Source organism: Sander lucioperca, chromosome 4 (genome assembly GCF_008315115.2).
Source record: "Sander lucioperca isolate FBNREF2018 chromosome 4, SLUC_FBN_1.2, whole genome shotgun sequence".
Classification (NCBI taxonomy): domain Eukaryota; kingdom Metazoa; phylum Chordata; class Actinopteri; order Perciformes; family Percidae; genus Sander; species Sander lucioperca.
In genome coordinates this window covers 33,556,997-33,584,768 of record NC_050176.1, presented here as the reverse complement: position 1 = coordinate 33,584,768, position 27,772 = coordinate 33,556,997, and the positions used below count along the sequence as shown (strand labels likewise).

General features: G+C 36.1%; 1 protein-coding gene and 1 long non-coding RNA gene across 3 annotated transcripts; one reads left to right on the top strand and one right to left on the bottom strand.

The window, feature by feature from the left end:
- Positions 1 to 40: 40 nt before the first annotated feature.
- On the top strand, positions 41 to 14,857 carry LOC118494820. Its single transcript, XR_004897025.1, has 3 exons — positions 41 to 459; positions 12,123 to 12,197; positions 14,192 to 14,857. It is a non-coding gene; the product is annotated as an uncharacterized LOC118494820 (long non-coding RNA).
- Positions 14,858 to 15,629: 772 nt separating this feature from the next.
- On the bottom strand, positions 15,630 to 26,994 carry mmaa (metabolism of cobalamin associated A). 2 transcript variants are annotated; one of them, XM_031276950.2, is made up of 7 exons: positions 26,884 to 26,994; positions 26,252 to 26,681; positions 23,266 to 23,388; positions 22,883 to 23,053; positions 21,624 to 21,709; positions 20,501 to 20,650; positions 15,630 to 16,811 (listed from the first exon to the last, which is right to left on the bottom strand). In XM_031276950.2, the coding sequence occupies exons 2-7, from the start codon at positions 26,679 to 26,681 to the stop codon at positions 16,515 to 16,517; spliced, it is 1,257 nt and encodes a 418-aa protein (XP_031132810.1). In that variant the 5' UTR covers positions 26,884 to 26,994; the 3' UTR covers positions 15,630 to 16,514. The 2 variants fall into 2 exon arrangements, with proteins under 2 accessions (XP_031132810.1, XP_035855982.1); XM_036000089.1 differs by having other exon boundaries at positions 26,891 to 26,940.
- Positions 26,995 to 27,772: the final 778 nt, after the last annotated feature.

The following is a 27,772-nucleotide window of genomic DNA, read 5'->3' as shown; positions in this document are numbered from 1 at the left end:
GATCTAAGGTTACGGCCAGGGCTGTCTGGCAGTTATCCATACACAGTGAATCATGGCATTTGTGTGTGTGTGCACATGTGCATGTGTGTGTGCACAGTGGAGCTGTGGACAGGTATGACAGGCCGACCTCCGCATGCTACCAGAGAGAGTGTGCGGCCCAGTGTTACCTGTCATGACACGAGCTGCCTGGAGCCCTGGAGCACCAGGCTGACCAGGCCACTGGGCAGCTAGAAATAATAGAGACTGGCAAGAGGGCAATGAGGGGTCACACGGAGGGAGAGAGGAGGGGGACAAGGACATACGACAAGAGGACTGGTGGAAAGATGAAGGCAGGAGAGTGAGAGGGAGAAGAAGAGAGGAAAGAGAAATGTAGTGGAGTGAGAAGAGCTGTGAGGATAATGATGTGGGAGCAAGTGGGTCAATCAAGGAGCAAAGAGAGGATGATAAAAGAGAGGTAAGGTAAGGAACGTGGGTGCTGTTCTCCCTGAGCCTCTGAAGACAGCTAAAAATTATGCGTTCACGCAGTGAGGAGAGATAAATGAAAATCTGACTTGTTGTGTGAATGCTGATTCAGCAGCATTTACATTATTGTTATCCGTTTCTTCAGTACGACTTTCGGACGCCTAATACTTCTGCATATTTTCAGCTACTAAAACCATTCAAATATCAAAATGTTCAGCTCTTTAAGGACATTTGGGCTTGTATTAAACTTTTTTCTACCATTTATACTTTAAAAAATTAAGATTTCTTCTTTTTACGTTGAAAGTCAATGGAGCAATCTTCAAATCTGCTTCAGGCTTCTTCCACTTCAAAATGCTACTAGTCCCAGATATATTCACCTGAAGACATCATTCTAGCTTTAAATTATTTACAAAACTTTCAGCTATTAGAAAATTATTCAGCTTTTTGATACCTTACAGTTTTAGTCTTATCACTGTTCTTCACAAGTTTTAGTGCTTCTTTCAGGCGGTTTCTGTGTTTATAACGGGTGTGTATTGTGTTACTTACTGTATGACTTTTGTGTGGTGTTTGCATGTTCTTCCAGACTTTATTTGACATACTATACTATGAATTTTTTATGACTTTTTCCAACATACTATGACTTTTGTATCACTTTTTTCGACTTGCTATACTATGACTATTTTGACATACTATACTATGACTTTTTATGACTTTTTTCAACATACTATACTATGGATTTCCTTATTTCTTTTTTCGACATACTATACCATGACTTTTTCGACATACTATACTATGACTTTATTTCTTTTTTTTTGACATTCTATACTATGGCTTTATTTATTTCTTTTTCAATATACTATACTACGACTTTTTTCAACATATTATATAATATGACTTTTTACGACATAATATACTATGACTTTTTTATCACTTTTTTTAACTTACTTTTTAAACACTTTTTTCAACATACTATACTATGGCTTTTTCAACATACTATACTAAGACTTTTTGTGACATAATAAACTATGACCTTTTTCTGACATGCGATACTAGGAGTTATTGCAACAGACAAGGTGGCTGGGTGGTTAAGGCAAAGCACTGTTAAACCATTGTGCTCTGTGTGCATGGTTTTGAATCCCATCATCATCAAATCAGGGTCAGTGTTCTGCAACTAATAAATCTCACCAATTATGTGTTTTAACGACATATTACACTATCACGTTTTTCATTTCCCTATACTACAACTTTTTTCAACATACTATTATATGATATTTTATGACATACTATGTGATGACTTTTTCAACGATATAGTTTTTTAAGTTTTTTATCACTTTATTGACATACTATACTATGACTTTTTTAATTGCTTTTTTCAACATACTATAATATGGCTTTTTTATCACTTTTTTCGACATACTATATACTATGGCTTTTATCACTTTTTCAACATAATATACGGCTTTTTTCAACATACTATAATATGGCTTTTTATCACTTTTTCCAACATGACTTTTTAAACACTTTTTTTGACATACTATACTATGACTTTTTTATCACTTCTTCGACATACTATATACTATGGCTTTTTATCACTTTTTCGACATACTATACTATGACTTTTTTTATCACTTTTTTCAACATACTATGCAATGGGTTTTTATCACTTTTTCCAAAATTACTTTTTAATCACTTTTTTTGACATACTATAATATGGCTTTTTTTATCACTTTTTGTATATACTATACTAAGGCTTATTTAACACTTTTTCAACATGCTATACTTCGACTTTTTTAGACATACTATACTATGGCTTTTTTGTCTTACTATACTATGGCTTTTTCAACATACTATACTATGACTTTTCATCACTTTTTTCAACATTACTTTTTAACACTTTTTTCAACATACTATACTATGACTTTTTTATCACTTCTTCGACATACTATACTATGACTTTTTTTTATCACTTTTTTCAACATACTATGCAATGGCTTGTATCACTTTTTCCAACATGACTTTTTAATCACTTTTTTTGACATACTATAATATGGCTTTTTTTATCGCTTTTTTCGACATACTATACTATGGCTTTTTTATCACTTTTTGTATATACTATACTAAGGCTTATTTAACACTTTTTCAACATGCTATACTTTGACTTTTTTCGACATACAATACTATGGCTTTTTTTGTCTTACTATACTATGGCTTTTTTTGTCTTACTATACTATGGCTTTTTCAACATACTATAATATGGCTTTTTTATAATTTTTTTGACATACTATACTATGTTTTTTTAATCATTTTTTGACATACTATACTATGGCTTTTTTATCACTTTTTTTGACATACTATAATATGGCTTTTTTTTATCAATTTTTTGACATACTATATAATATGGCTTTTTTCAAAATACTATACTATGACTTTTGTATCACTTTTTTCGACTTGCTATACTATGACTATTTTGACATACTATACTATGACTTTTTATGACTTTTTTCAACATACTATACTATGGATTTCCTTATTTCTTTTTTCGACATACTATACCATGACTTTTTCGACATACTATACTATGACTTTATTTCTTTTTTTTTGACATTCTATACTATGGCTTTATTTATTTCTTTTTCAATATACTATACCACGACTTTTTTCAACATATTATATAATATGACTTTTTACGACATAATATACTATGACTTTTTTATCACTTTTTTTAACTTACTTTTTAAACACTTTTTTCAACATACTATACTATGGCTTTTTCAACATACTATACTAAGACTTTTTGTGACATAATAAACTATGACCTTTTTCTGACATGCGATACTAGGAGTTATTGCAACAGACAAGGTGGCTGGGTGGTTAAGGCAAAGCACTGTTAAACCATTGTGCTCTGTGTGCATGGTTTTGAATCCCATCATCATCAAATCAGGGTCAGTGTTCTGCAACTAATAAATCTCACCAATTATGTGTTTTAACGACATATTACACTATCACGTTTTTCATTTCCCTATACTACAACTTTTTTCAACATACTATTATATGATTTTTTATGACATACTATGTGATGACTTTTTCAACGATATAGTTTTTTAAGTTTTTTATCACTTTATTGACATACTATACTATGACTTTTTTTAATTGCTTTTTTCAACATACTATAATATGGCTTTTTTATCACTTTTTTCGACATACTATATACTATGGCTTTTATCACTTTTTCAACATAATATACGGCTTTTTTCAACATACTATAATATGGCTTTTTATCACTTTTTCCAACATGACTTTTTAAACACTTTTTTTGACATACTATACTATGACTTTTTTATCACTTCTTCGACATACTATATACTATGGCTTTTTATCACTTTTTCGACATACTATACTATGACTTTTTTTATCACTTTTTCCAAATTACTTTTTAATCACTTTTTTTGACATACTATAATATGGCTTTTTTTTATCACTTTTTGTATATACTATACTAAGGCTTATTTAACACTTTTTCAACATGCTATACTTTGACTTTTTTCAACATACTATACTATAGCTTTTTTGTCTTACTATACTATGGCTTTTTCAACATACTATACTATGACTTTTCATCACTTTTTTCAACATTACTTTTTAACACTTTTTTCAACATACTATAATATGGCTTTTTTAATCACTTTTTTTGAGATACTATAAAATGGCTTTTTTTTATAATTTTTTTGACATACTATACTATGTTTTTTTAATCATTTTTTTTGACATACTATACTATGGCTTTTTTATCACTTTTTTTGACATACTATAATATGGCTTTTTTATCAATTTTTTTGACATACTATATAACATGGCTTTTTTCAAAATACTATACTATGACTTTTTTATCACTTCTTCGACATACTATACTATGACTTTTTTTTATCACTTTTTTCAACATACTATGCAATGGCTTGTATCACTTTTTCCAACATGACTTTTTAATCACTTTTTTTGACATACTATAATATGGCTTTTTTTATCGCTTTTTTTGACATACTATACTATGACTTTTTTATCATTTTTTTCAACATACTATACTATGACTTTTTTCGACATACTATACTATGGCTTTTTTATCACTTTTTGTATATACTATACTAAGGCTTATTTAACACTTTTTCAACATGCTATACTTTGACTTTTTTCGACATACAATACTATGGCTTTTTTTGTCTTACTATACTATGGCTTTTTTTGTCTTACTATACTATGGCTTTTTCAACATACTATAATATGGCTTTTTTATAATTTTTTTGACATACTATACTATGTTTTTTTAATCATTTTTTGACATACTATACTATGGCTTTTTTATCACTTTTTTTGACATACTATAATATGGCTTTTTTTTATCAATTTTTTGACATACTATATAATATGGCTTTTTTCAAAATACTATACTATGACTTTTTTATCACTTCTTCGACATACTATATACTATGGCTTTTTATCATTTTTTCGACATACTATACTATGACTTTTTTTATCACTTTTTTCAACATACTATGCAATGGCTTTTTATCACTTTTTCCAACATGACTTTTTAATTACTTTTTTTGACATACTATAATATGGCTTTTTTATCGCTTTTTGTATATACTATACTAAGGCTTATTTAACACTTTTTCAACATGCTATACTTCGACTTTTTTCGACATACTATACTATGGCTTTTTTTGTCTTACTATACTATGGCTTTTTCAACATACTATACTATGACTTTTCATCACTTTTTTCAACATTACTTTTTAACACTTTTTTCAACATACTATAATATGGCTTTTTATCACTTTTTTTTAGATACTATAAAATGGCTTTTTTAATCATTTTTTTGACATACTATACTATGTTTTTTTAATCATTTTTTTGACATACTATATAATATGGCTTTTTTCAAAATACTATACTATGACTTTTATCACTTCTTCGACATACTATATACCATGGCTTTTTATCACTTTTTCGACATACTATACTATGACTTTTTTTATCACTTTTTTCAACATACTATGCAATGGGTTTTTATCACTTTTTCCAACATGACTTTTTAATTACTTTTGTTGACATACTATAATATGGCTTTTTTATCGCTTTTTTCGAAATATTATACTATAACTTTTTTATAATTTTTTTCAATATACTGTACTATGACTTTTTTCAACATACTATACTATGTTTTTTTATCACTTTTTTCGACATAGTATACTTTTTTATCGCTTTTTTAGATATACTATACAATGGCTTTTTATCACTTTTTCCGACGTGACTTTTTTATCACTTTTTTTACATACTATACTACGACTTTTTCGACATACTATACTATGGCTTTTTTTTCACTTTTTTGACATACTATACGGCTTTTTTAACATACTATACTATGACTTTTTTGACATACTATTCTATGGCTTTTTTATCACTTTTTTCGACATACTGTACTATTGCTTTTTCAACATACTATACTATGGCTTTTTTATCACTTTTTTCGACATACTATACTAATGCTTTTTTATTACTTTTTTTTGACATACTATACGGCTTTTTCAACATACTATAGTATGACTTTTTCGAAATACTATACGATTTTTTTATCACTTTTTTCGACTACTATTCTATGGCTTTTTTGACATATTATACTATGGCTTTTTCATGACTTTTTTCAACATACTATATTATGCCTTTTTCGACATACTATACTATGACTTTTTCGACATACTATATTATGGCTTTTTTATCACTTTTTTTGACATACTATACTATGGCTTTTTTATCACTTTTTTTTGACATACTGTACTATGGCTTTTTTATCGATTCTTTTTAAATACTATATAATATGGCTTTTTTCGACATACTATATGGCTTTTTCAACATACTATACTATGACTTTTTCGAAATACTATACGATTTTTTAATCACTTTTTTCGACTACTATTCTATGGCTTTTTTGACATACTATACTATGGCTTTTTCATGACTTTTTTCAACATACTATATTATGCCTTTTTCGACATACTATACTATGACTTTTTTATCGATTCTTTTTAAATACTATATAATATGGCTTTTTTCGACATACTATACTATGACTTTTTTATCACTTTTTCGGCATACTATACTATGACTTTTTTCGACATACTATACTATGGCTTTTTTATCACTTCTTTTACATACTATAATACGGCTTTTTTATCGATTCTTTTTAAATACTATATAATATGACTTTTTTAGACATACTATACTATAGCTTTTTTAACACTTTGGCGTTTTTCAACATGCTAAACTATGGCTTTTTAGCAGTTTTTTGACATACTATACTCTGGCTTTTTTATTGTTTTTTTTTCGACATACTATACAATGGCTTTTTTCGACATACTATACTATGGCTTTTTTATCACTTTTTTCAACATACTATACGACTTTTTCAACATACTATACTATGACTTTTTCGAAATACTATGGCTTTTTTATCCCTTTTTTCGACATACTATACTATGGCTTTTTTATCACTTCTTTGAACATACTATACTATGGCTTTTTATCACTTTTTTCGAGATACTATACTCTAGCTTTTTTTATCACTTTTTTTGACATATTATACTATGGTTTTTTTATCGATTCTTTTTAAATACTATATAATATGGCTTTTTTCGACATACTATACTATGACTTTTTTCAACATACTATACTCTGGCTTTTTCATCACTTTTTTCGACATACTATACTATTGCTTTTTTATCACTTTTTTTACATACTATAATACGGCTTTTTTATTGATTCTTTTTAAATACTATATAATATGACTTTTTTCGACATACTATACTATAGCTTTTTTAACACTTTTTTCGACATAATATACTCTGGCTTTTTCATCACTTTTTTTGACATACTATACAGGTTTTTCAACATAACTATGACTTTTTCGAAATACTATATGATTTTTTTATCACTTTTTTCGACTACTATATTATGGCTTCTTTATGACTTGTTTCAACATACTATACTATGACTTTTTCAACATACTATGCTATGGCGTTTGTATGACATTTTTCAACATAATATACTATTGCTTTTTTATCACTTTTTTTGACATACTATATGGCTTTTTCAACATACTATACTATGACTTTTTCGAAATACTATACTATGGCTTTTGTATTACTTTTTTCAACATAATATACTATTGCTTTTTTATCACTTTTTTCGAAGTACTATTCTATGGCTTTTTATCACTTTTTTGTCATATTATACAATGGTGTTTTTCAACATGCTATACTATGGCTTTTTTATTGTTTTTTTTCGACATACTATACAATGGCTTTTTTCGACATACTGTACTATGACTTTTTTGGACATATACTATGACTTTTTTTAAACTTTTTTCAACATACTATACTCTGGCTTTTTTATCACTTTTTTCAGCATACTATACCATGGCTTTTTTATCACTTTTTTCGACATACTATACTATGACTTCTTATCACTTTTTTTCGACATACTATACTATGACTTCTTATCACTTTTTTTTTGACATACTATACTATGACTTTTTATCACTTTTTTCAACATACTATATATATATATATATATATATATATATATATACCAGTGTCTGTATTCTGCAACAATTAAATCTCAGCAATGGTGGCTTGTAACGGCATACTACACTATAACTTATTTCATTCATACTACGCCTTTTTCCAACATACTATTATAAGACTTTTATGGCATACTGTGTGATGACGTTGTCAACTATATATACGTTTTTTTATCACTTCATTAACATACTATACTATGACTTTTTTTATGGCTTTTTTCAATATACTAGGTAACACTTTACAATAAGGTACATAAAAAAGTAAGTAGTTAATGATTAACGAATGAGGAATCAATGACAACAAATGGTTAGTTAATGATTAGTTACTGATTGACTGTGATTCAAGCACTAATGATTAGTTACTGTTTTTCAGAGTGGTAGTTACTGTTTTTTGAATGAGTAACGAATGATTAGTTAATGATTAGTTACTGATAAACAGACTATGTGTGTGTTACTGCATTAATGAGTCATTAAGAAATGTGTTCATGGGATTTATAGTAATAAAAAGAATAGACATGATACAGGATGATTCTCATAATATATTTTAATAATGATATTCACAAAACATTTACATTGACAAACATTGACAAACAAGGTATATTCTGTAGCATTGACATTGTTGAAGGCTTAAAAGCAATTGTATGCTGCTGCAGGGCATGCTTTAATCCTGCCACCCTGGTTTTTGTGCGCTGTTGAGCGGTAGTTAAAGACCAAAGAAGGATTGATCCTTAGTTAGCTGCTACTTATTAATGAATGATTACCTAACCATTATTTACCATTACTGAAACATTGTGCGTACCTGCAAATAAAGTGATGTATCATACTGAGTGGTTAATCATTAACGAATGATAAGTTAAGCATTCACCACCATTAGTTAGGCATTGTGCATACCTGGAGATAAAGTGATATGTCATACTGAGTGGTTAATCATTAAGTAATGATTAGTTAAGCATTCACTACCATTGGTACGGAGTGATGGTTAATCATTAACCAATGATTAGTTAAGCATTCACTACCATTAGTTAAGCATTTTGCGTACCTGGAGATAAAGTGATATATCACACTGAGTGGTTAATCATTAAGGAATGATTAGTTAAGCATTCAGAATCACAGTCAATCAGTAACTAATAATTAACTAACCATTCGTTACTCATTCAAAAAACAGTAACTACCAGTCTGAAAAACAATAACTAATCATTAGTGCTTGAATCACAGTTAATCAGTAACTAATCATTAACTAACCATTCGTTACTTATTCATTCCTCATTCGTTCCTCATTCGTTAATCATTAACTACCTACTTTTTTGTGTACCTTATTGTAAAGTGTTACCACTATATAATATGAGTTTTTCGACATACTATACTATGACTTTTTTCAACATACTATACTATGGCTTTTTTTATCACTTTTTTCGACATACTATACTCTGGCTTTTTTAGCACTTTTTTCGACATACTATACTATGGCTTTTTTAATCACTTTTTTAACATACGATACTATGAGCTTTTACAACAGACAAGGTGGCTGGGTGGTTCAGCTGACGCACTGTTAATCCGTTGTGCTCTGTGTGCATGGGTTTGAATCCCATCCTTGTTGAACCAGGGTCTGTATTCTCCAACAAATAAATCTCAGCAATGGTGGCTTGTAATGGCATACTACACTATACATTTTTTTCATTGCACCTTACTACGACTTTTTTCAACATACAATTATAAGACTTTTACGACATACTGTGTGATGACTTTTTCAACGATATACACGTTTTTTATCACTTTTTTTGACATACTATACTATGGCTTTTTATCACTTTTTCAACATACTATACTATGACTTTTTAATCACTTTTTTCAACATATACATACATATGGCTTTTTTAACAGTTTTTCGACATGCTATACAATTACTTTTTTCAACATACTTTGGCTTTTTTTGTCTTACTATACTATGGATTTTTTTCCAGATATACTATACCATGACTTTTTTTTATCACTTTTTTCAACATACTATACTATTACTTTCTTATCACTTTTTGACATACTATACTATGAGTTTTTCGACATCATAATAGGCTACTGACTTTTTTTAACCTATTATACTATCACTTTTTTACGACTTTTTTTAAAACATACTATACTATGATTTTTATTCTACATACTATACTTTTTAGCACTTTTTTCGACATACCATACTATATCTTTAGAATTACTTTTTTCGACATACTATGCTATAACTTTTTCAACATGCCTATTTGGAGGCATGGCTAAGTGGTTAGCCCTGCTCCAACTAATCCCAGCAAGTAGGCACTGCAGATTCAATCCCCAGTCTGAGTTGGGTATTTTTGTGTGGAGTTTGCATGTTCAAGACTTTATTTGACATACTACACTATGACTTTTTAATGACTTTTTTCAACATACTATGCTATTACTTTGTATCACTTTTTTCGACATACTATAATGACTATTTTTGACATACTAAACTATGACGTTTTTATGACTTTTTTCGACATACATACATATGACTTTTTTTAAATATTGTTTTTATATTATATATTTATATTAATAATTAGAAACTGACACTTTTCCACACACACACAATATGTGTGTGTGTGTGTGTGTGTGTGTGTGTGTGTGTGTGTGTGTGTGTGTGTGTGTCCTGAGTGTGTTTACACTTGTACTTATAGATGTCTACTCATGATCCGATCACTCAGTATTTTAATACCAGGTCAAAAGGGGGCCTCTCTCTACATATCTGTTTTCCTCTGTCAATATGTCTGTCTGCTGTAAAGAAATAGTGGCGCAGATAGGCAAAACATTTGAACCCCTATCATTTCTTACTTTATTTTTCATCCTTTATCCCTTTCGCACTTTAGCTATTTATACTGCTTCAGTTGCTTTCCATGCTTAATCAAGTCTTATTTAGGGATCCATACTTATTTCAAGCCTAAAAATGTTCCACATATTTCATTCATTAGGAGTTTTACATAACTTGAAACTTCTTTTCGTACTTTTTGAAAATTACTCAACTGATTGAGATTTCCTAATCTGACCCACCCATTTCACTAACTCATTCATTACTCTTTCAGTTACTTCTTCATCCAAACTTAAGCTGGCAATTCAGTTTAGCATCAGGTTTTACAAAAACTTCCATACCATATTGGTATTATTCTGCTTTTTTAAGACATTCGTATTAATTAGAACCATTAACACTTTTCCACATTTTCCTACAAGTTCACCTTCTAACACATTTTTATCAGCAATTAAGTATAGCGACAGCTTTTTAAAAAAAACGTTAAAATATTTTAATTTGATACGTTATAGGTATTATTCAACATTTCAATGAAATTCATACTAATTAAACCATTCCCACTTGTCCAACTATTTTCACTTTGCCATCTTCTTATGGAAATATGCCAGCAATCCAGTTTAGCTTTAAGCAATTTCGCTGTTTTTTGCCCCCAACGTCTCCTCCCAGGCAGCGCGGCAATGGTTATGTTTAGGGTTAAGGTTAGGGTTAGCTGCCTGGAAGGCGACGTTGGAGGCAAAAAACACCATTGAGCGTCCGACACCCTCAAACCAGAAAAATAAGCCCTCTTTTTAACAAGACATACCAACACGCATCACTTCCCATTTGTTTGGCAGTGTAGTTTATCTTTGCGAGGATGATGTTGTAGCGTTCTCGAGGTGCAGCCACTGGCCTGCAGAGATGGAACAGCTGAATTCACTTAGGCAGGCTTGGCCAGCAATTAAAGTGCTGGATTAAGAGTGATTGCATTTTGTGTCCTGAGGAGGCGCTGCCTGCCATCTTGAGAGGTCTCATTAACATGGCTGCCGTGGGCTTTGCTGAACACTGCCACAGGCAGTTAAAAAATAATGGAGACATTATCAACCTTAATGTCTTGTACCTGGAGTGGAGAAAATTTTATAATCACTATTGTGATGGGCCACGGGCTGCCAGTTGGGCGAAAGGGAAAGGTTGGATGAAGATAACCCTTTTTCTGACCAGACCCCTGTGTGTTTTTTTGATCAGCCACTACACGTGGGGAGTCTGAGCAGCTGGATTTCATTAATTGAGTGCTGGCAGCATTCTGCTCTGGCGGCAGGGGTGAGTCACACTGGTGGGATTGGTCTCTCTCTCTCTCTCTCCCTGATATCATCTTCCAACCATAACTACAAATAATTATTCACTCAAATCCATTACCGGGGGTCAATCATTTCCCCAATCAGTTCTAAAGTCCAATTACTGGCGCCAAGGCTCTTTTCGCGCCTTCCTGCAGATGAAGGCCTGGCCCACAGGCTGCCTAGTAAATTACACATAGCAAACAGTGGAGTGTGCCTGTGTGGGAGAGCGAGCCTCCTCAGGTGGGTAATAAAGCAGAGGTACATACTGGTCTCCCTGGGGCATTCTGACCGTACCATCTAGCAGACTTCACCAGGTTAAATAGAATTAGCCCATGCAATGAGACGCACTTTGAATACCAACCACCTCTCATCACTCTACAGGCTAGAGAGCACGCAGCATGCACGGCGCAGCCTGGTATTAACATCCATCTCAGCAGTTGATATAATAAGACATGTCGCCATAAGGGTCTTCTTATAAAGAGGCTGCACAGTGACCCATCAGAGCAGCATTATAAGTGGGGTGTTACATCTACAAGCACACACACACACACACACACACACACACACACACACACTCAGGGCTTTGCTGTAGCTCTCCAACCCCATTAGCGTGTGGCTTCTTGTATTGTTTTGCAGCTGTCTTGAAAGTGAGCCCTGAGCCTGGAGGAACTGCTTCTCACACTCATCTGTCACTACAGAGGGACAGCAGTGCAGCGAGCCGAGTTGGAGCGTCCGGGTGGGCAACAAGGCAGGCAGCGTGTGTGGGTGCATGTGTGTGAGTGTGTGCGTGACAGGGGATGGATGGCTTGTATGTATGTACAAGATGTGCTGGAGGTGAGCAGGACGGGTGTTCATAGAGAGGGGAGGGTGGGTGAGTGTGGTGGAATGTGCTTGTGTGTGAGGAGCAGAGCAAACATAGCAGGGACAGGGTGAGGCTTTGTGGATCAGCAGCCCATGACCGGTTGTCACACTACACACACAGCTCCTAAATCAGCCTGGTAGGAGGGCCAGTCTGACATTTCCCCCAGTGTCAGCCTTTCCTCACACTCTGACCAGAAAACAACCAGAACTATAATGCTGACACAACCTACAAAAAGAAAATCCTAGATATCTCTCTGTGCTACGATATGCTCACTTTGTTTACTGGCATTTGTAGCAGCCCCATTGTTCACCCCTCATTCCAGACTTTGAGGTTTCGAAGGGGAAAAGCTGAGTTTTTGGACTGCAATTACAACAGTATGGGGGCACTGTTTTGTTTTGTCCTGAGCCAGGAAAGCATTCTGACTTCAGACTGCTGACACAAAGAAAGGCTGTCAATGTAAGCCCCTCCATTAAACATGAAAAACCTCATCAAAGAGCCAGTCTCTGTCCTCTCTGTGCTTACATTCAAGAGATCGAGCGAAATGCTAAACACATGTGGATGGGTCCTGTGTTTAGGCTAAAATGGCCGAACACGATCCGGCAGCATTTGAGTTAATCTTCCTTAGTGAAACCGCATGGTGTTGTTTACACTGGAGACAACTGTGTGTGTGTGTGTGTGTGTGTGTGTGTGTGTGTGTGTGTGTGTGTGTGTGTGTGTGTGTGTGTGTGTGTGTGTGTGTGTGTGTGTCCAGCGCTGCAGAACTCACTGTTCCCTTTTGCAAAGCCAGAGCAGTTACAGCGTGTATGTGTTTGTGTCAGCATGATGGAGGAGAAGGGTGTTACTCAGACCTAATGAATCCATCTGCATTCAAGGGGCATTCTTCCTCTCGTATACAGGCGGGAGCAAACGAGCAACGACCTAGGAGCGCATCCAGCGGTTGGGGGGCTCCAGCTCAGTATTTCCAAAGCAGACCAGCAAGGACAAGCATGGATTAGTATTGAATTCAACTCTGAAATGTAGGCTACCGTCAAGGAGAGGGATGAGGTTGAAAGCCTTCACACACTCAACCCTTCTGTTCTGTACTCTACTAAGCAGTGCTCCTTTCTGCTTTTTAGCAAGGATTGAGAATAGCCGAGGAGGGTTTGGCACTGAGGGCGAGGACTACAGTACAGCCTGTGGCCCAGGAGAGTGGCAGCTGCTGATGTCCTCACCTCTGAGTGACCTAGCACCCTAGCAACCTCAATGAAGAATGGATGGAGGGCAGGAGGCGGGGGCATTATGAGGAGGAGGGTAGTTGGCACTCAGGGCCCAGTCATTAGGATAATGAATCCAGAGATAAGTGGAATTTGGGAGCCCTCTAGTGGTTGAAGAAAATAGAAACTCACACCCACATGGGGTAGAGCTACAGTATCATGAACACTATAAATACTGTGTAATATCAAACCCAATCATTACTCTCTCTTTATAAAGTATTTGTAATCAGTATTTAATAAAAAAGGGCCAAATTGTCCGTAGTTGGTTCAAAATACAGCTTCCAGGCTTTTAACTAGAACTAAGAAACAAGAACAAATTACCCCAATTTTATTATGCCCCTTATTGGCATCCAGTTACTTTAAAAAAATAAAGTTGAAGATTCTATTAAATGGACTGGCTCCAAGTCACATTTGCAGCATTGTTATGAAAGTACAAAAGGTTTCAGATGGCAACTTGACTGCTTCACTGATTATTATTGTGCCAACACCGAAAAGCATGAAAAGAAAAGAAAAAAAGTTGCAAACTCATAACTTCTGAAAAAACTCTGAATTCAAAGTTGTGTCCACCCCAGAGTTGAAACAATTAATCCATTTACAGAAAATTAATCAATTTTGATAAATGATTTATCATAGAAGTAATTTATCATGCAAAAATATTGCAGATTACCGCTTCTCATATGCAAGGGTTTGTTGCTTTTCTCTGTTTTATATTATCATAATATGAATATTTCGTTTGGTCAGACAAAATCGAGCAATGTCCTGTTGTCAATTTGGGCTCTAGGAATTGTGAGGGGTATTTTTCTGCCATTTTATAGACTAAATGATTAATAGATTAATTTTAAAAAGTAATTGACAGATCAATAGTAAAAATAACAGTTAGTTGCAGCCCTTGTTTGCACTGATATTTTAAGCAGGATATTACCACAATCCTCTTACCCTTTATATAGATTATACATGCACATGTCACTGTCGGCTACTACTGTTATCCTTAATAAAGCAGCATTTCTGTTTAAATGAATACAGTAGCTGCACTGGAGTTATGAGTGTATGACTTCTCTTTGTCTTTAATTCTCTTGTGGCGTCCAGGAGTGCAGTGCATTATGTAAGTAATTCTGAAAATAAGTGTGTTTTGCCTGATTTAAAAGCATTCAGGGGATACCTAGCACTGACATTTCTGAAAATTGCAGAAAAAATTCATTAGGTCTTTGACAAATCTCAGGGCTAATATTCGTAGGAGGTAACATTAATCACGCCCCCTTTTTTCATATCATGAGCAAACACAAGGACGGAGAAAAGCTCGGCCAACTCTACTGACAGATTTAATGTTATTCACACCAATTTTTTTTTTATATAATATTCAACTCGTAACACACATAGTGAAGAAAAACATTTTGTTAAGTCAAGTCGCTTTGCAAAGGGAAATTAGCTTTACAAGAGCAATGAAACACCTGACCATAACAAATCATATTTCTCTAAGTCTGATCCTTTAATTTAAAATGTTCTTTTTGGGTAATACATAGTGTGTATTATTGATCATTGGATGAGAAAGGAGGGCAACAGTGTCAGTAAAAATGATCACAGATCACACCACTACAGTACATGTCATGTCAATATTTATGGCATGAAGAACAAGTCACAGCTTCACCAAATAATGACCCTGTTCGTAAAGTGATGGGTATTGTGCAAACCCCAAATGTACCAACATGGCCTTTACACCCCTCTGTATGTTTTGCACTAATCTCATTCAAACTGATCCTGAGGGCCTGTAGTGTCTTTGTCCAAGCAGACAATCCCAAGTATCTGCTTTAGAAAAACCAGGCTATTGACGGTGCAACATTTTGTATCTCGCAGTGATTGAAATGTATTATTCTGCTGTCTGCTGTCCAAATGGATGTGGATGTGTCTTAAAGCAGTAGGTAAGAAGTGAAAACTGTCAGCACTCTCTTCCCTCTCCTGATTTGAATTAAAGCATGCAGAAACCAAAGTTTCTGTGGAGGGATGACTTCTTTCTTAGGTGTTTTAAATTTCAAATTAAGTGTAAAAAGGGCAAGACAGCTTTTTTGTGTGCAAACCACAGTGTCAAGGGCACTTATTCTCAATCTGTCCTGGCTTTCCTTTGCATTGAGTGGCCCTGATCAGCCATGAGGCATCCATCCATCCATCCCCAAAGGTGCAGTCCCACTGATTACTGTGGTGATGATGATGATGAGAAGGCTTTGAGAAGCAGGTCAGCAGCCAGGCCTGGGGAGATGGCTCCTTTGGTGACCCTCTCCTCGAGGTGGGGTAGAGCCTCTCTGACGCTGGGGTGATTCTGGAAATGGCAGAGGGCGTTCTCTTGGATCAAACTCCACATCCAAACCTTCTGCTGGGCCCTCCGCCGCCCCTGCAGTTCACCGCTGGCTAGCATGGCGTCCCGGTACGACTCCATCTTGGCCCAGGCTTCTGGGATGCCCTCACTGGTGTGTGAGGAGGCACGCACCACCTGAAGAGGAGGGGAGGGGGATGCATGTGTGAATTTAAAGAGTCTCTTTTTCAACCACCAGGTGGTCACTTGATATAGGGTCTGTTTTTTTCCCATTTTTGTTTGTTGTCGTGTTGGGCCTACGAGTGCAACCACGACACATTTACATTAATTCAAAATGTAAGTGTTGATTCATGTGCATTGTTTACAAACAATAAAAAGTAGCCCTGAACATGTGTATGATTTTATTTGACAAATACAGAATTTAATGGTGTATTACGCTTTTTTTATAATACCAGAGGGTTTTGCATATAGCCAATTGCAATTGAGTCTGGGGAGTTGCTGATTTTTCCGTTCTATGTTTTCTTTTTCTATGTTTAAGATGATTTTTTTGCGATGCACTTCCATCCTGTAAGAAGCTGTCATGCCACTTTACAAAACAGTAGAAGTATTTGTCATCCTAGAACACCTTGTTCACACAAGCAATCTGGGGGATAAATGTCACTTATGTGTTTAGTTCAACTGACTGCATGTCTCTTTTCAGAGCTTGCTGCAGATTTAAAAGCACATGATGAAATTTAGGGTAATGTTCAAAACGCAGACACAAAAGTGAAAGAGCCTCAGAATACAAAAAAAAAGGTCATGCCATTCATTCAGATGTGCATTTAGGACCCATTAAACTGCCTTTATAAAAGCTAACCTTGTGTTTTTTCTCACTTTATTACACTTGTGAATAAAAAAGAGAAAGGGGATTTTGGAGGAGGAGAGATGAGACTAGACCTCAGTGTTGATGTCAAATAAAACCACAGATACACAACAATCTCCAGGCTGCTAAAGTGTAATGACATTACATGTATCATTTGGAGATAATTTGGCATCAACTGGTAAACGACAAAGTTGAATGTGACAGCCTGATAAATATTGGCGGCCAGTGATCCACAGCCAATTATAAATCCTGTAATTACATCATTATGTTAATCATTTTATGAGGGCTTGATTTGAGTCTGATGCAAAAACAGGAAATCAAACTTTGTGAGCCTAAATGTACTGTACATTCACAAATTATCCTATTTAAAGGGCTAGATCAAAATAACATAAAAACCATCAAACATATTACCTTACTGGTGTCTAGCCATGTAGACAGGTTTATTTTTATTTGTCCATGTTTTAAGATACCTTATCAGTCTCTAAGAGCTTCGCCTCCTCCCCAGTGCAACAGAGTTGAATGGAATTGTGTTTATTGTGCTATGTGCAATGATTTTAATTTAAAGGGTTTTTTTTCTTCCAGAAACAAATGCTCCTGTTTCTCTGGATAATCCACAGACCTCACTGTGAATGGTTTTCAGTGGAACAACTTTTCTCCTGATGAATTTGTCTTTTATGAAAACTGTTAAAGAGGTAAGAGAGAAAATACGTTGGTGAACTGACCCTATAAAGGGCTACTCTAGCAATTTAGTGTTGCACTTTCTTAAGATTGAAGGACTTGCAAGAGACAGATCGAGCTCCAAAACACTGCATCCTACACTTCCCATAATCCAACACCTTTCAAACTTCACGCCGCGGCCCTTCTTAGTATGCATAGTCTCCTACCTCAAACCGAGATTAGAACTAAGTAAAGTAAGTAAGGGTTTTCCCTCCCTTCCCTTATTTATACAGCACTTTTCAAAAGCAGGGTTACAAAGTGCTTGATTTTAATAAATATGTAAAGACAATTGAAAATTGTTAAAGAATAAGAATAAACTTTAAACAAACTTCTTCCACCATCAGGAGGCTAAGCCCAACTATTTTGATAATCAATTATCATAGGCGTCGATTTCGGTGGGGGCAGTGGGTACGCGTACCTACCAGATTTCGTCATGAGTCATTTTGTACCCACCACATTTTTTGAAAACCTCAAGCTCAATTTAGTTTAAAAAAAAGTCCATAACACATAATTCTTGAGCGACAGATGCCAAAAAATCCACAACAATCTCTATCCCCACAGGGCACACACACACACACACACACACACACACACACACAGACACACACACACACACACAGACACAGACACACACACGCAATCTGCTGCTGCGCTGTCGGGACATTCTGCTTAACGTGAAAAAGCTTAACATGGTTTAATGTACCTAAACAACGATCAATGATCACCAAATTTCTCATGGCCATATCTTGTAATGAACACTTAAGCCTGTCAAAAGAACTAAACCGAAATCCAATGATTATATAAGTTATCTCACATTAGCGTTGTCTTCTTCATTGGTGCTTATGGCGAGGAAAAAGCTTGTACCTAAACAATGATCAATGATTACCAAATTTCTCTCTCATATTGCTCCTCATAACCACTGAAAACTGTCAAAAAAATTGAACCAGAAATGTGGTGATGATTGATCGATGTTTAGGTACATTAAACCACGTTAAGCCTTTTCATGTTAGGACTTATAAAGCCCATGAGAACCGTGGGGAGTCAACCCACAGCCGCTCTGCTGCCCTGCTGAAAATGTGAAGCAGAAACGCTTAATGTCAGATAACGTCCATAATAATTGGAGTTTGGGTTAGATTTTTTTGACAGTTTTCAGTGGTAATGAGGAGCAATATGAGAGGGAAATTTGGTAATCATTGATCATTGTTTACGTACATTAAACCACGTTTTTATTCATTAATAAGCTACAGGACAGCGTCTTTCAAAACATGACCTGTGCGAAAGAGAAAAAAAAAATGAATGCGTCATTGTACCCAGCACTTCTGGAAATGTACTTACGAATGCGCCTGTGTCCCAAGCACATTTCAAACCAAACTGACGCCCATGTCAATTATATAATAAGTCTTTTTAACTCCAAATGTAGAATTTTCTGCTTTTCAGCGTTTTATATTGATGTCAGTTGAATGTTTTGATGTATTTCTCTTTAACAGTTTTCTGACATGTTATAGATCAAATAAGAATTGATTGAGAAAAGAACTGTTAGTTGCAGCCCTAACTGTTAAAGTTAAAGTGTATCATTAAGTCTCAAGATCTTTCACGTATTACCAAGAACTTGGAAATCAAAGTAGAATTCATGTCACGCCATTCATGTTTTATGTTTTCATGGTGAGCGAGGTGGACAAAAGAAGGCAGACTGATAAAGTGATGAGAGACTCAATCATAGAATATGCTACTGTAGGCCACACAGACAGACACAAAAGAGGGCAAGACAGCAAAAGTAAGGATAAATACAGAGAGGAGACTATGAAGAGCAGCCTATCAGCTTTTATGTTGAGTGCGCAGGCTTCTAATCAGCAAAATGCATGACGCAGCAGCCGAGTATTCAGAGCAGAGTAGGCGGGTGGGGGTGAGGAGGAGAGGGGTGGGAGGTGGGGGCGTTTCCTGGCAGCTTGCCCAGTGGGCAGATGCTGCATTGGGCTGGGAAAACAAAGGGACAAGGCCAGGCAGGCAGGCGGGTGAGCTGGGACATGCAGGGAGGGGTGAGACACTGCAGTACTGAAACCATGATGCCATGACATCATCACCATCATCATCACCCTCATCATCATCCTCCCGCCCCCTCCTGGGTCAGCTGACCTCTCATTGGGGTGGCTCGTTGGGTCCACAGGGCAGTGATACTTAGTAGGTCAAATGTTGAACAGTTGTCAATTATCCTTTTTTTTTTTTAAATGCCTAATCATTCTGTTGTTGGCTCCGTCACTTACTACACTGCCTACACCCACACACACACCTTAGGGTTCCAGGACTTGGACTGTCTCCTGAGCAGCTTGAGTGCGCTGGTGTATTCAGTCTGGATCCTCCTGGCTGGCACCACTAGGTCTCCATCCGACTTCGTCACCACCACCAAGTCTGCCCTCTCAATGATGCCCCTCTTGATACCCTGGACAGAGATTTTGGCATTAAACAGCGAGGCTCATTTACTTCTCAAAACACTGTAAATAAAGCTCATGTCTAGACACCTAATCTGCTGAGGGATCCGTGTACAGAGTGATGGATGGATGGAGATGGGGTTGGCTGCCAGTTTACTTATTTATTATTGTTGATATTGTTGCTTTCTATCCATCCCTCACTGCTCTCTGCTTCTAACTGATCCAAAACAGGAAAAGCATTTAAGCTTATTTGTTACTCTAAAAAGTGCCTTTCACCTTTTGAACTGTAGTTTCAGTCAAACCGTGCTGTTGGGAATACTGTACTTGCAATCTGAATAACGTACATTTACCGTTTGTTAGTCTGATGAATTTTTTAATGCAATGTGTTACATTTAAGATATAATTACAATAATCAAAACAAATTCCACCTGAGCAACTTCATGTCCCACACTAATCACCATAATATTAATCCTAATGAGTTGTGCTAATTAAGTCATTAATCTAGCTCTAATGATAAATTGATTAGCATATAGCTTTGGTCAACATACTCATCTTTACATACAAATGCAGACAGAAAAGGCAGTGTAGCGTAACAAACTACATTTGTAAATGCATTCATGCAGGAAGGTAATTCTATTTGTAGATGAGAATATCTATTTCCTTCATCACGGAGCCTGTGGTGTTAGAATAATGAGGCTGAAATCAAAAAGTGTTTTCACTCCATAAAATCTTTTTGCTAAAACTTTTAACTGAAAAGTTGTGTGCAAAGTAAACAAATGTATCTGAAGCTTATATGGTGACAACGAATAAAATTCGGTAAATTGTTATAATGCCATTATGCAGAACCAACTTTATGCCTGCCAGATTAGACTTCAGCATTATTCAACCTGACACATCTTTTATTCTCTTTCTCCCAGCTCCCAAAAGTTGAAACAGGATCTCACACCGATGGGCTTGTTGCTGGTGCTGGTGTTTTTCACTGACCTGGAGTTCGTCGCCCCCTGCTGGCGGAATCAGCAGCACAAACATGTCAACCATGTCAGCTACTGCAAACTCTGACTGACCCACACCTGGAGACAAAAAGACAGGGTTAAGTGTCACCACTGATTAGTAATATGACAAAATAACGCTGCTTACTCTTACTGCAAATCAGACTAACGTAAGTAAGTCAATGACCAAGTGAAAATCCTCAATATAAAACTAAATCCACAATGACGAGCCCCCAATATGAACGTTGTATCCTGCAGTGACATTGTAAGTTAAATTGATTTTAAGGTATCATGTATGAACAGGAAAAAAAATAAAAGCAATTCGCCATAAAAGGGTCTAGGTCAGGACTTGTTCAGAAGTTCAAAAATGCTTTTTAATAATCATGAGCTTCCACAAACTCACACTGAATAATTGCAAACCTCAAAACTTTGAACTGTACTGACCAAATTGTGTCTGTAGCACTAAGTATTAAAACTGAGTACTGAGTTACAACGAATACAACGATTTTTGTTTAATTTCTTAATTCTTTGATCAGATAGTTCCTGACTTTAAAACGCAATTTTATTAATTTTATACTGTATTTAATTTGGTAAAGTTGTTGTAAGGAAAAGTTAGAATAGCACTGAACATTGATAATTAGTAAGGTTTGGCTTATTTTGTTAAACACACAAAAAGGGATTGTGTCATTTCTGACACTGGCATGCAGCCCTACTGAGAAATAGGGGTGGGAATCCCCACTACGATATTATATTGATACTTATGTCACAATACGATATTATTGCGATTTTAAACATATTGCGATATTCTACTATATATTGCAATGTTTTACCTTTTTTCCATCTTCAAATTATTTCCCCAAAGGGAAACAATTTTCAACATCTGTTTTATCTAAAAACTCGACTTTGTTTGTTCATCTCACTTCAATTTTATTATTTCTTTTATTATTCTAGTAAAAAAGTTATATTATCATGTGTTCAATTTATATAATAAAAGGTCGATACTTGGCGTACTGTACTGAGTCACCATTTTTCTGTTTATTGAAGAAACAATTAAACTGAAATGACGAGTTTAATATGATGGATGGGTAAGGGGGAATATTGTATTTTTAAAAAGGTGTATATTACAACAGGAAAAATCAGTTAACAGGGTGAAACCAGGATTGCTTCAAAGAAAGCTGTTTAATGAGGATAAATAATACAATATTATAGCCTGAAAATTCACTTTGAGATATATGTGGAAACACAGCATCTTACCTACGGTCTCTACAAGGACAATGTCATATCCCGCTCCCTCACAGAGAACAATGGCCTCATTAGTTGTTCTGGTGACTCCACCAAGTGTTCCTGAGGCCGGAGATGGCCTGATAAAAGCCTTCATGTCCCTGGAGAGTTCAGTCATACGAGTCTTATCACCCATCAAAGAGCCTGCAACGAGAGGGATGAGTCTGGTTGTAGCATGAATTTGACATTCATACATAGTTTAACAGTGCTGCTGTTGATTCTACAAATACTATAGTTGTAGCCTAATTAATACATCAAAACATACACAAACATAGTCAGACAACTAAAATCTATTGTGCATTGTAAAGCACCCGATAACAGCGCTTCATCAGTTTCATATGACAATCTGGGTTTACCTCCTGTAGTGCAGGAGGACGGGTCAACAGCCAGCACTGAAACCTTATGTCCACGTCCTGTCAACATCTTCCCCACCACCTCAATGAAGGACGACTTCCCTGCTCCTGGAGGACCGGACAGACCTGAAAAATCAACAAAGCAATCGAATCAGCAACAAATGGCACCGAGAACTGTTTTCTCTGACTTTATATAACTTTAAAACAGGCTTCAATAAAATAAAAAAAAGTAGCAGTGTAAATCTCACCCCTACAGGTTTTAAACTGGTGACTGAACTGATGTAGCAGCTCTCTAAAAATCTAATTGTCATTGGCATGACAAGACGAAGAGAGCATCTGCATGTGAAATGCATGTGTGGTGCACTGCTCTCACTGTATCTGTGTTCAAGGAGAATGACTTTAAAGGAACACGCCAACTTATTGGGACTTTAGCTTATTCACCGTATCCCCCAGAGTTAGATAAGTCCATGTATACCCTTCTCATCTCTGTGCGTGTCGTAACTCTGTCTGATGCCCCTACCGCTAGCCTAGCTTAGCCCAGATCCTGGAGGTAACCTGCTCCATCTATCCTACTGCTACTGCCATTTTATCGATTAATCAGTTTGTCATTTTTTTATTAAATTTTTTTTTTTATTTATCTGATTCCAGCTTCTTAAATGTGAATATTTTCTAGTTTCTTCTCTCCTCTGTGACAGTAAACTGAATATCTTTGAGTTTTGGACAAAACAAGACATTTGAGGACGTCATTATAGGCTTTGGGAAACACTGATCCACATTTTTCACCATGTTTTGACATTTTTATAGATCAAACAACTAATCCATTAATCGAGAAAATAATCAATGGATTAATTGACTATGAAAATAATCGTTAGTTGCAGCCCTAGTATAGTCACAGCGTGTACAAATAACAAGGTCACATGAGACACAGCCATCTTCTAAGGCTGGCGACAGACTGGATGCGTGGCGTGAGCGTGGCGTTTCTGTTGCGTGTCAGCTGCATGGCGGCTGCGTGGATTTTTCTATGTCTTTGCACACCAGAAACGTGTCTGACGCAGCGCTGCTGCTGCTAGCCGTGTCTGTACACATGTATGTTTCCCATTTCCCCTGCACTCAAGCAGTAGTATACTTCATGTTAAACATAAAAATATACTGATTTGATTACAGCAAAGACAACGTCGGCAGTATTGACGGCAAAATAGGCTACAGTATTGACAGGTGCGACATTTGAAAATCGATAAGAATCTTTTTATTTTTATTTTATATTTATATCTGCATTTATGTAAAAATATAGAGACTTTCAAATGTCATTTATTAATATGTATTTGTGTCAAAATTACATATAAACATATTTTCCTATTCTATCTTGCGTGTTGCGTGAAAAATAGGCGTCGGTTTTGGCCAGAGACATGCGTGTCACGCAGGTAGTTTGCAAGCTCTAACCTGTTAATATGGGAGCCAAAATAAAAATGGACACGCCACGCAGCTGACACGCTCACGCAACGCATCCAGTCTGTGGCCGGCCTAACTGTATACATACTCGGAACTATATTCTCAGAAAGGTGACGCACTGCTACTTGGGCGGAGTGAGCGCAACACCTGAAAAGCACCGTTGTTAGTCTCTGCTCCTCACCACGGGGCTTCTGAGGTGCTGCGAGCAAATCACTCCGCCCAAGTAGCATAAGTATCAGTGCTTCACCTTCTGAGAATATAGTTCCCAGTATGTATACGGTTAGAAGATGGCTGTGTCTCATGTGACCTTGTTATTTGTACACGCTGTGAATATACAAATCACAACATGTATATAGGAAAATATTGGCGTTATTTTGTCACTTACTGGTACCAGCTAGTACTAGCACTTACGGTTACCTCCAGGATCTGTGCTAAGCTAGGCTAGCAGTGCCAGACAGAGTTACGACACGCACAGAGATGAGAAGGGTATACTCTGGGGGGATACGCTGAATATGATAAAGTCCCAATAAGCCGGCGTGTTCCTTTTACAACAACAACATCACTAAGGTTCAAGCCTGTGTACATAAAAACTATGACTGCAAATGTGCATGACAAATCCAATCACCAAGTTTAAAAACGTCAAACCTCAAAAATATTCAGTAGTTTAAATCAGTTCACTTTTGGATTTTAGGTCAATTTTGAATTAATTTAGAAACTATGGCGCAATGTTTTGTTCACAAATTCAATGACGAAGCGTTTTGAATTTGCTTCAGAAGTTGGCATACAATAAGTCAATACTTTCGTTAAATTATCCAGGAGATTCCCGTGTTTCTGTGGTGAGGAACATGAGGAACACTGTATTTTGATAAGAAAACTTTGAAATGGAAATTCACAGTGAGGAAAAATTCATTCACAACCAGCAACTCCTCCAACCTCCCAACTCTAGATCATGGGCCGTGCATTTCTGTGGCCCTGTCTTGTAGAGGGGCCTTGTGTCAAATACTTTTCTAAAGAAGTTAAGTTCATTTTAGCTTATATTGTGCTAGCAGGTCCACAATCATAAATAAAGTTGTGTTTAATCAAACTACCACATACTAACACACAGCAGATTGTGTTTTTACTTTACTTGCTAGGAACTTAAAGGAGGCACTTTATTAGTTACACCTGTAAAAATCTACTGTAATCCAGTAAAACTGCTCAGTCATAAACTCTACCTTTGCAAAGACAATAATGTTTTGATTGACACTGCTAGAGAGGTATCAAGTTAACTACAGTATACGTTTATTACTAAGGTGGTACTTTGCAGTAGTGTTGAACTGGACTGGATTATACTGAAAGGTGCTTCTAATGTTCTAATGTATCTTACATAATAATGAAGTGGCCAAGAACTGTATAGTATAGTGCACAGGGGGTACTTTCCCTGCAGCTTACTGTAAGCATGCATCCAGTTTGCATGGAAGAAGACCCCTTGGTGTTGTCTTCACACATGATTAGCCAAAGGCAAAAAAAAACATTAGCCGCTCAAACACCGGCCACACACCTACTCTGAAGGCTACTGGCTTTCCTCCATTACGATTCTCCTGCTCCCTCCTGTAGACCAGCACCCTCTGCAGCAGCACCTGGGCCAGCTCTTTTTTCCTGGGATGCTGGGTCTCCACCAGAGTGATGGACTCAGCCAGAGACGCCCGCTGTCCTCCAATCAGCCCTTCGTACAGTTTCTCCAACAGCCTCTGCTCAGGCCCACTCAGGTCCTGGATGTGCTGCCTGAGGGCTGCGCTCACACCCCTCCTGTGCAGGCAGCTGTGACCCGGGAAGGTGCCCTGGTAACAGGTGTGCGAACCAGTAAAGACCCCTTGGTGGAGGCAGAAAGTCCTGGTGACTGAGGGGGCAGTGAACGAGGAGGGAAGGGAGGAGATGTGGCGGAGAAGGGAGAAGCCAAACCGTCGCATTTTATGGTAAATGTGGGGCATCTAGGAGAAAGAAGGTGAGTCAGTGGTGATTTTTTTTTAAGACTAACGTTAAGTAACTACAATGTTTTACGATTACTTTTGCGGTATCTCATGCTGAAACATGTACCGTTTGTTTTCCCCTCTTGTGAGTGTAAATACAGTTGTCACAAATATAGCTAATAAAACACAACACAAATTGTTTAAAATGAGAATTCATGCTGACCTCGTACCAGCTGCATGGAGGTGTTCACAACGGTTGTTGTTTAATTCATCTTTTTCCTGTTTCCGGTGACGTACGGCACCGCCCCCGACAGCAAATGTACGAATCCTATTATGGCCACGCCAAGACCCGCCCTATGAAGCAGCTCGATTGGTTGGGGTTAGGCATTTGACCTCAATGGTTAAGGTTAGGATAGCCGATTGGTCAGGGGATAGGACCATAGACAGTGAAATAAAGGAGGCATAGACTGCATAGAAGGGCGGGTCTTGGCGTTCTTAATACATCCGTGAGTAGGATTCGTTCGTAAATTCGTCCCCCGACAAACGGTTCCGTCGATTCTTTTTTTCTTTTTCTTTTTTTTTTTTTTTTTACAATAAAAATATCTTTAAAATCTATAAAATAGCGATATCTACTAAATGTATTTAGGCGGCCTTTGTAAAAATTATATATGTACATTACATGAACGTTATGAGTCGTTTACGAAAAGTAAAAGTCTAATGATGACAGTAGACAACTTTAGCCAGCAGGTGGGAGCAAAGGTTCATTTTCACATCTCATCTGAATCGACAAGCTGGTTTTTCTCCCTAAATCCATCAAAACTTGACATGTAGCAATATTATGACTCCCAGATTGTTAATTGTACCTTGTTTGCCGGTATTACTGCCAATGCATTCTTTATTTATACTACGAACCTCGTTTTTCGTGAGCTGCAGAGTATTTTGGACAATCTCTTGACAGTAATGATAATAGAATATACAGCTTGCATTTCTTGCTTTTTGAATTCCTAATCACAAACACCCATCGCGTTGGTAGAAACCTTAAACCATTAAAAGTTGTTTTTATTAAATTATATTATAATTAAATTATAATTTTTTTAAATAGGACTGGTAGA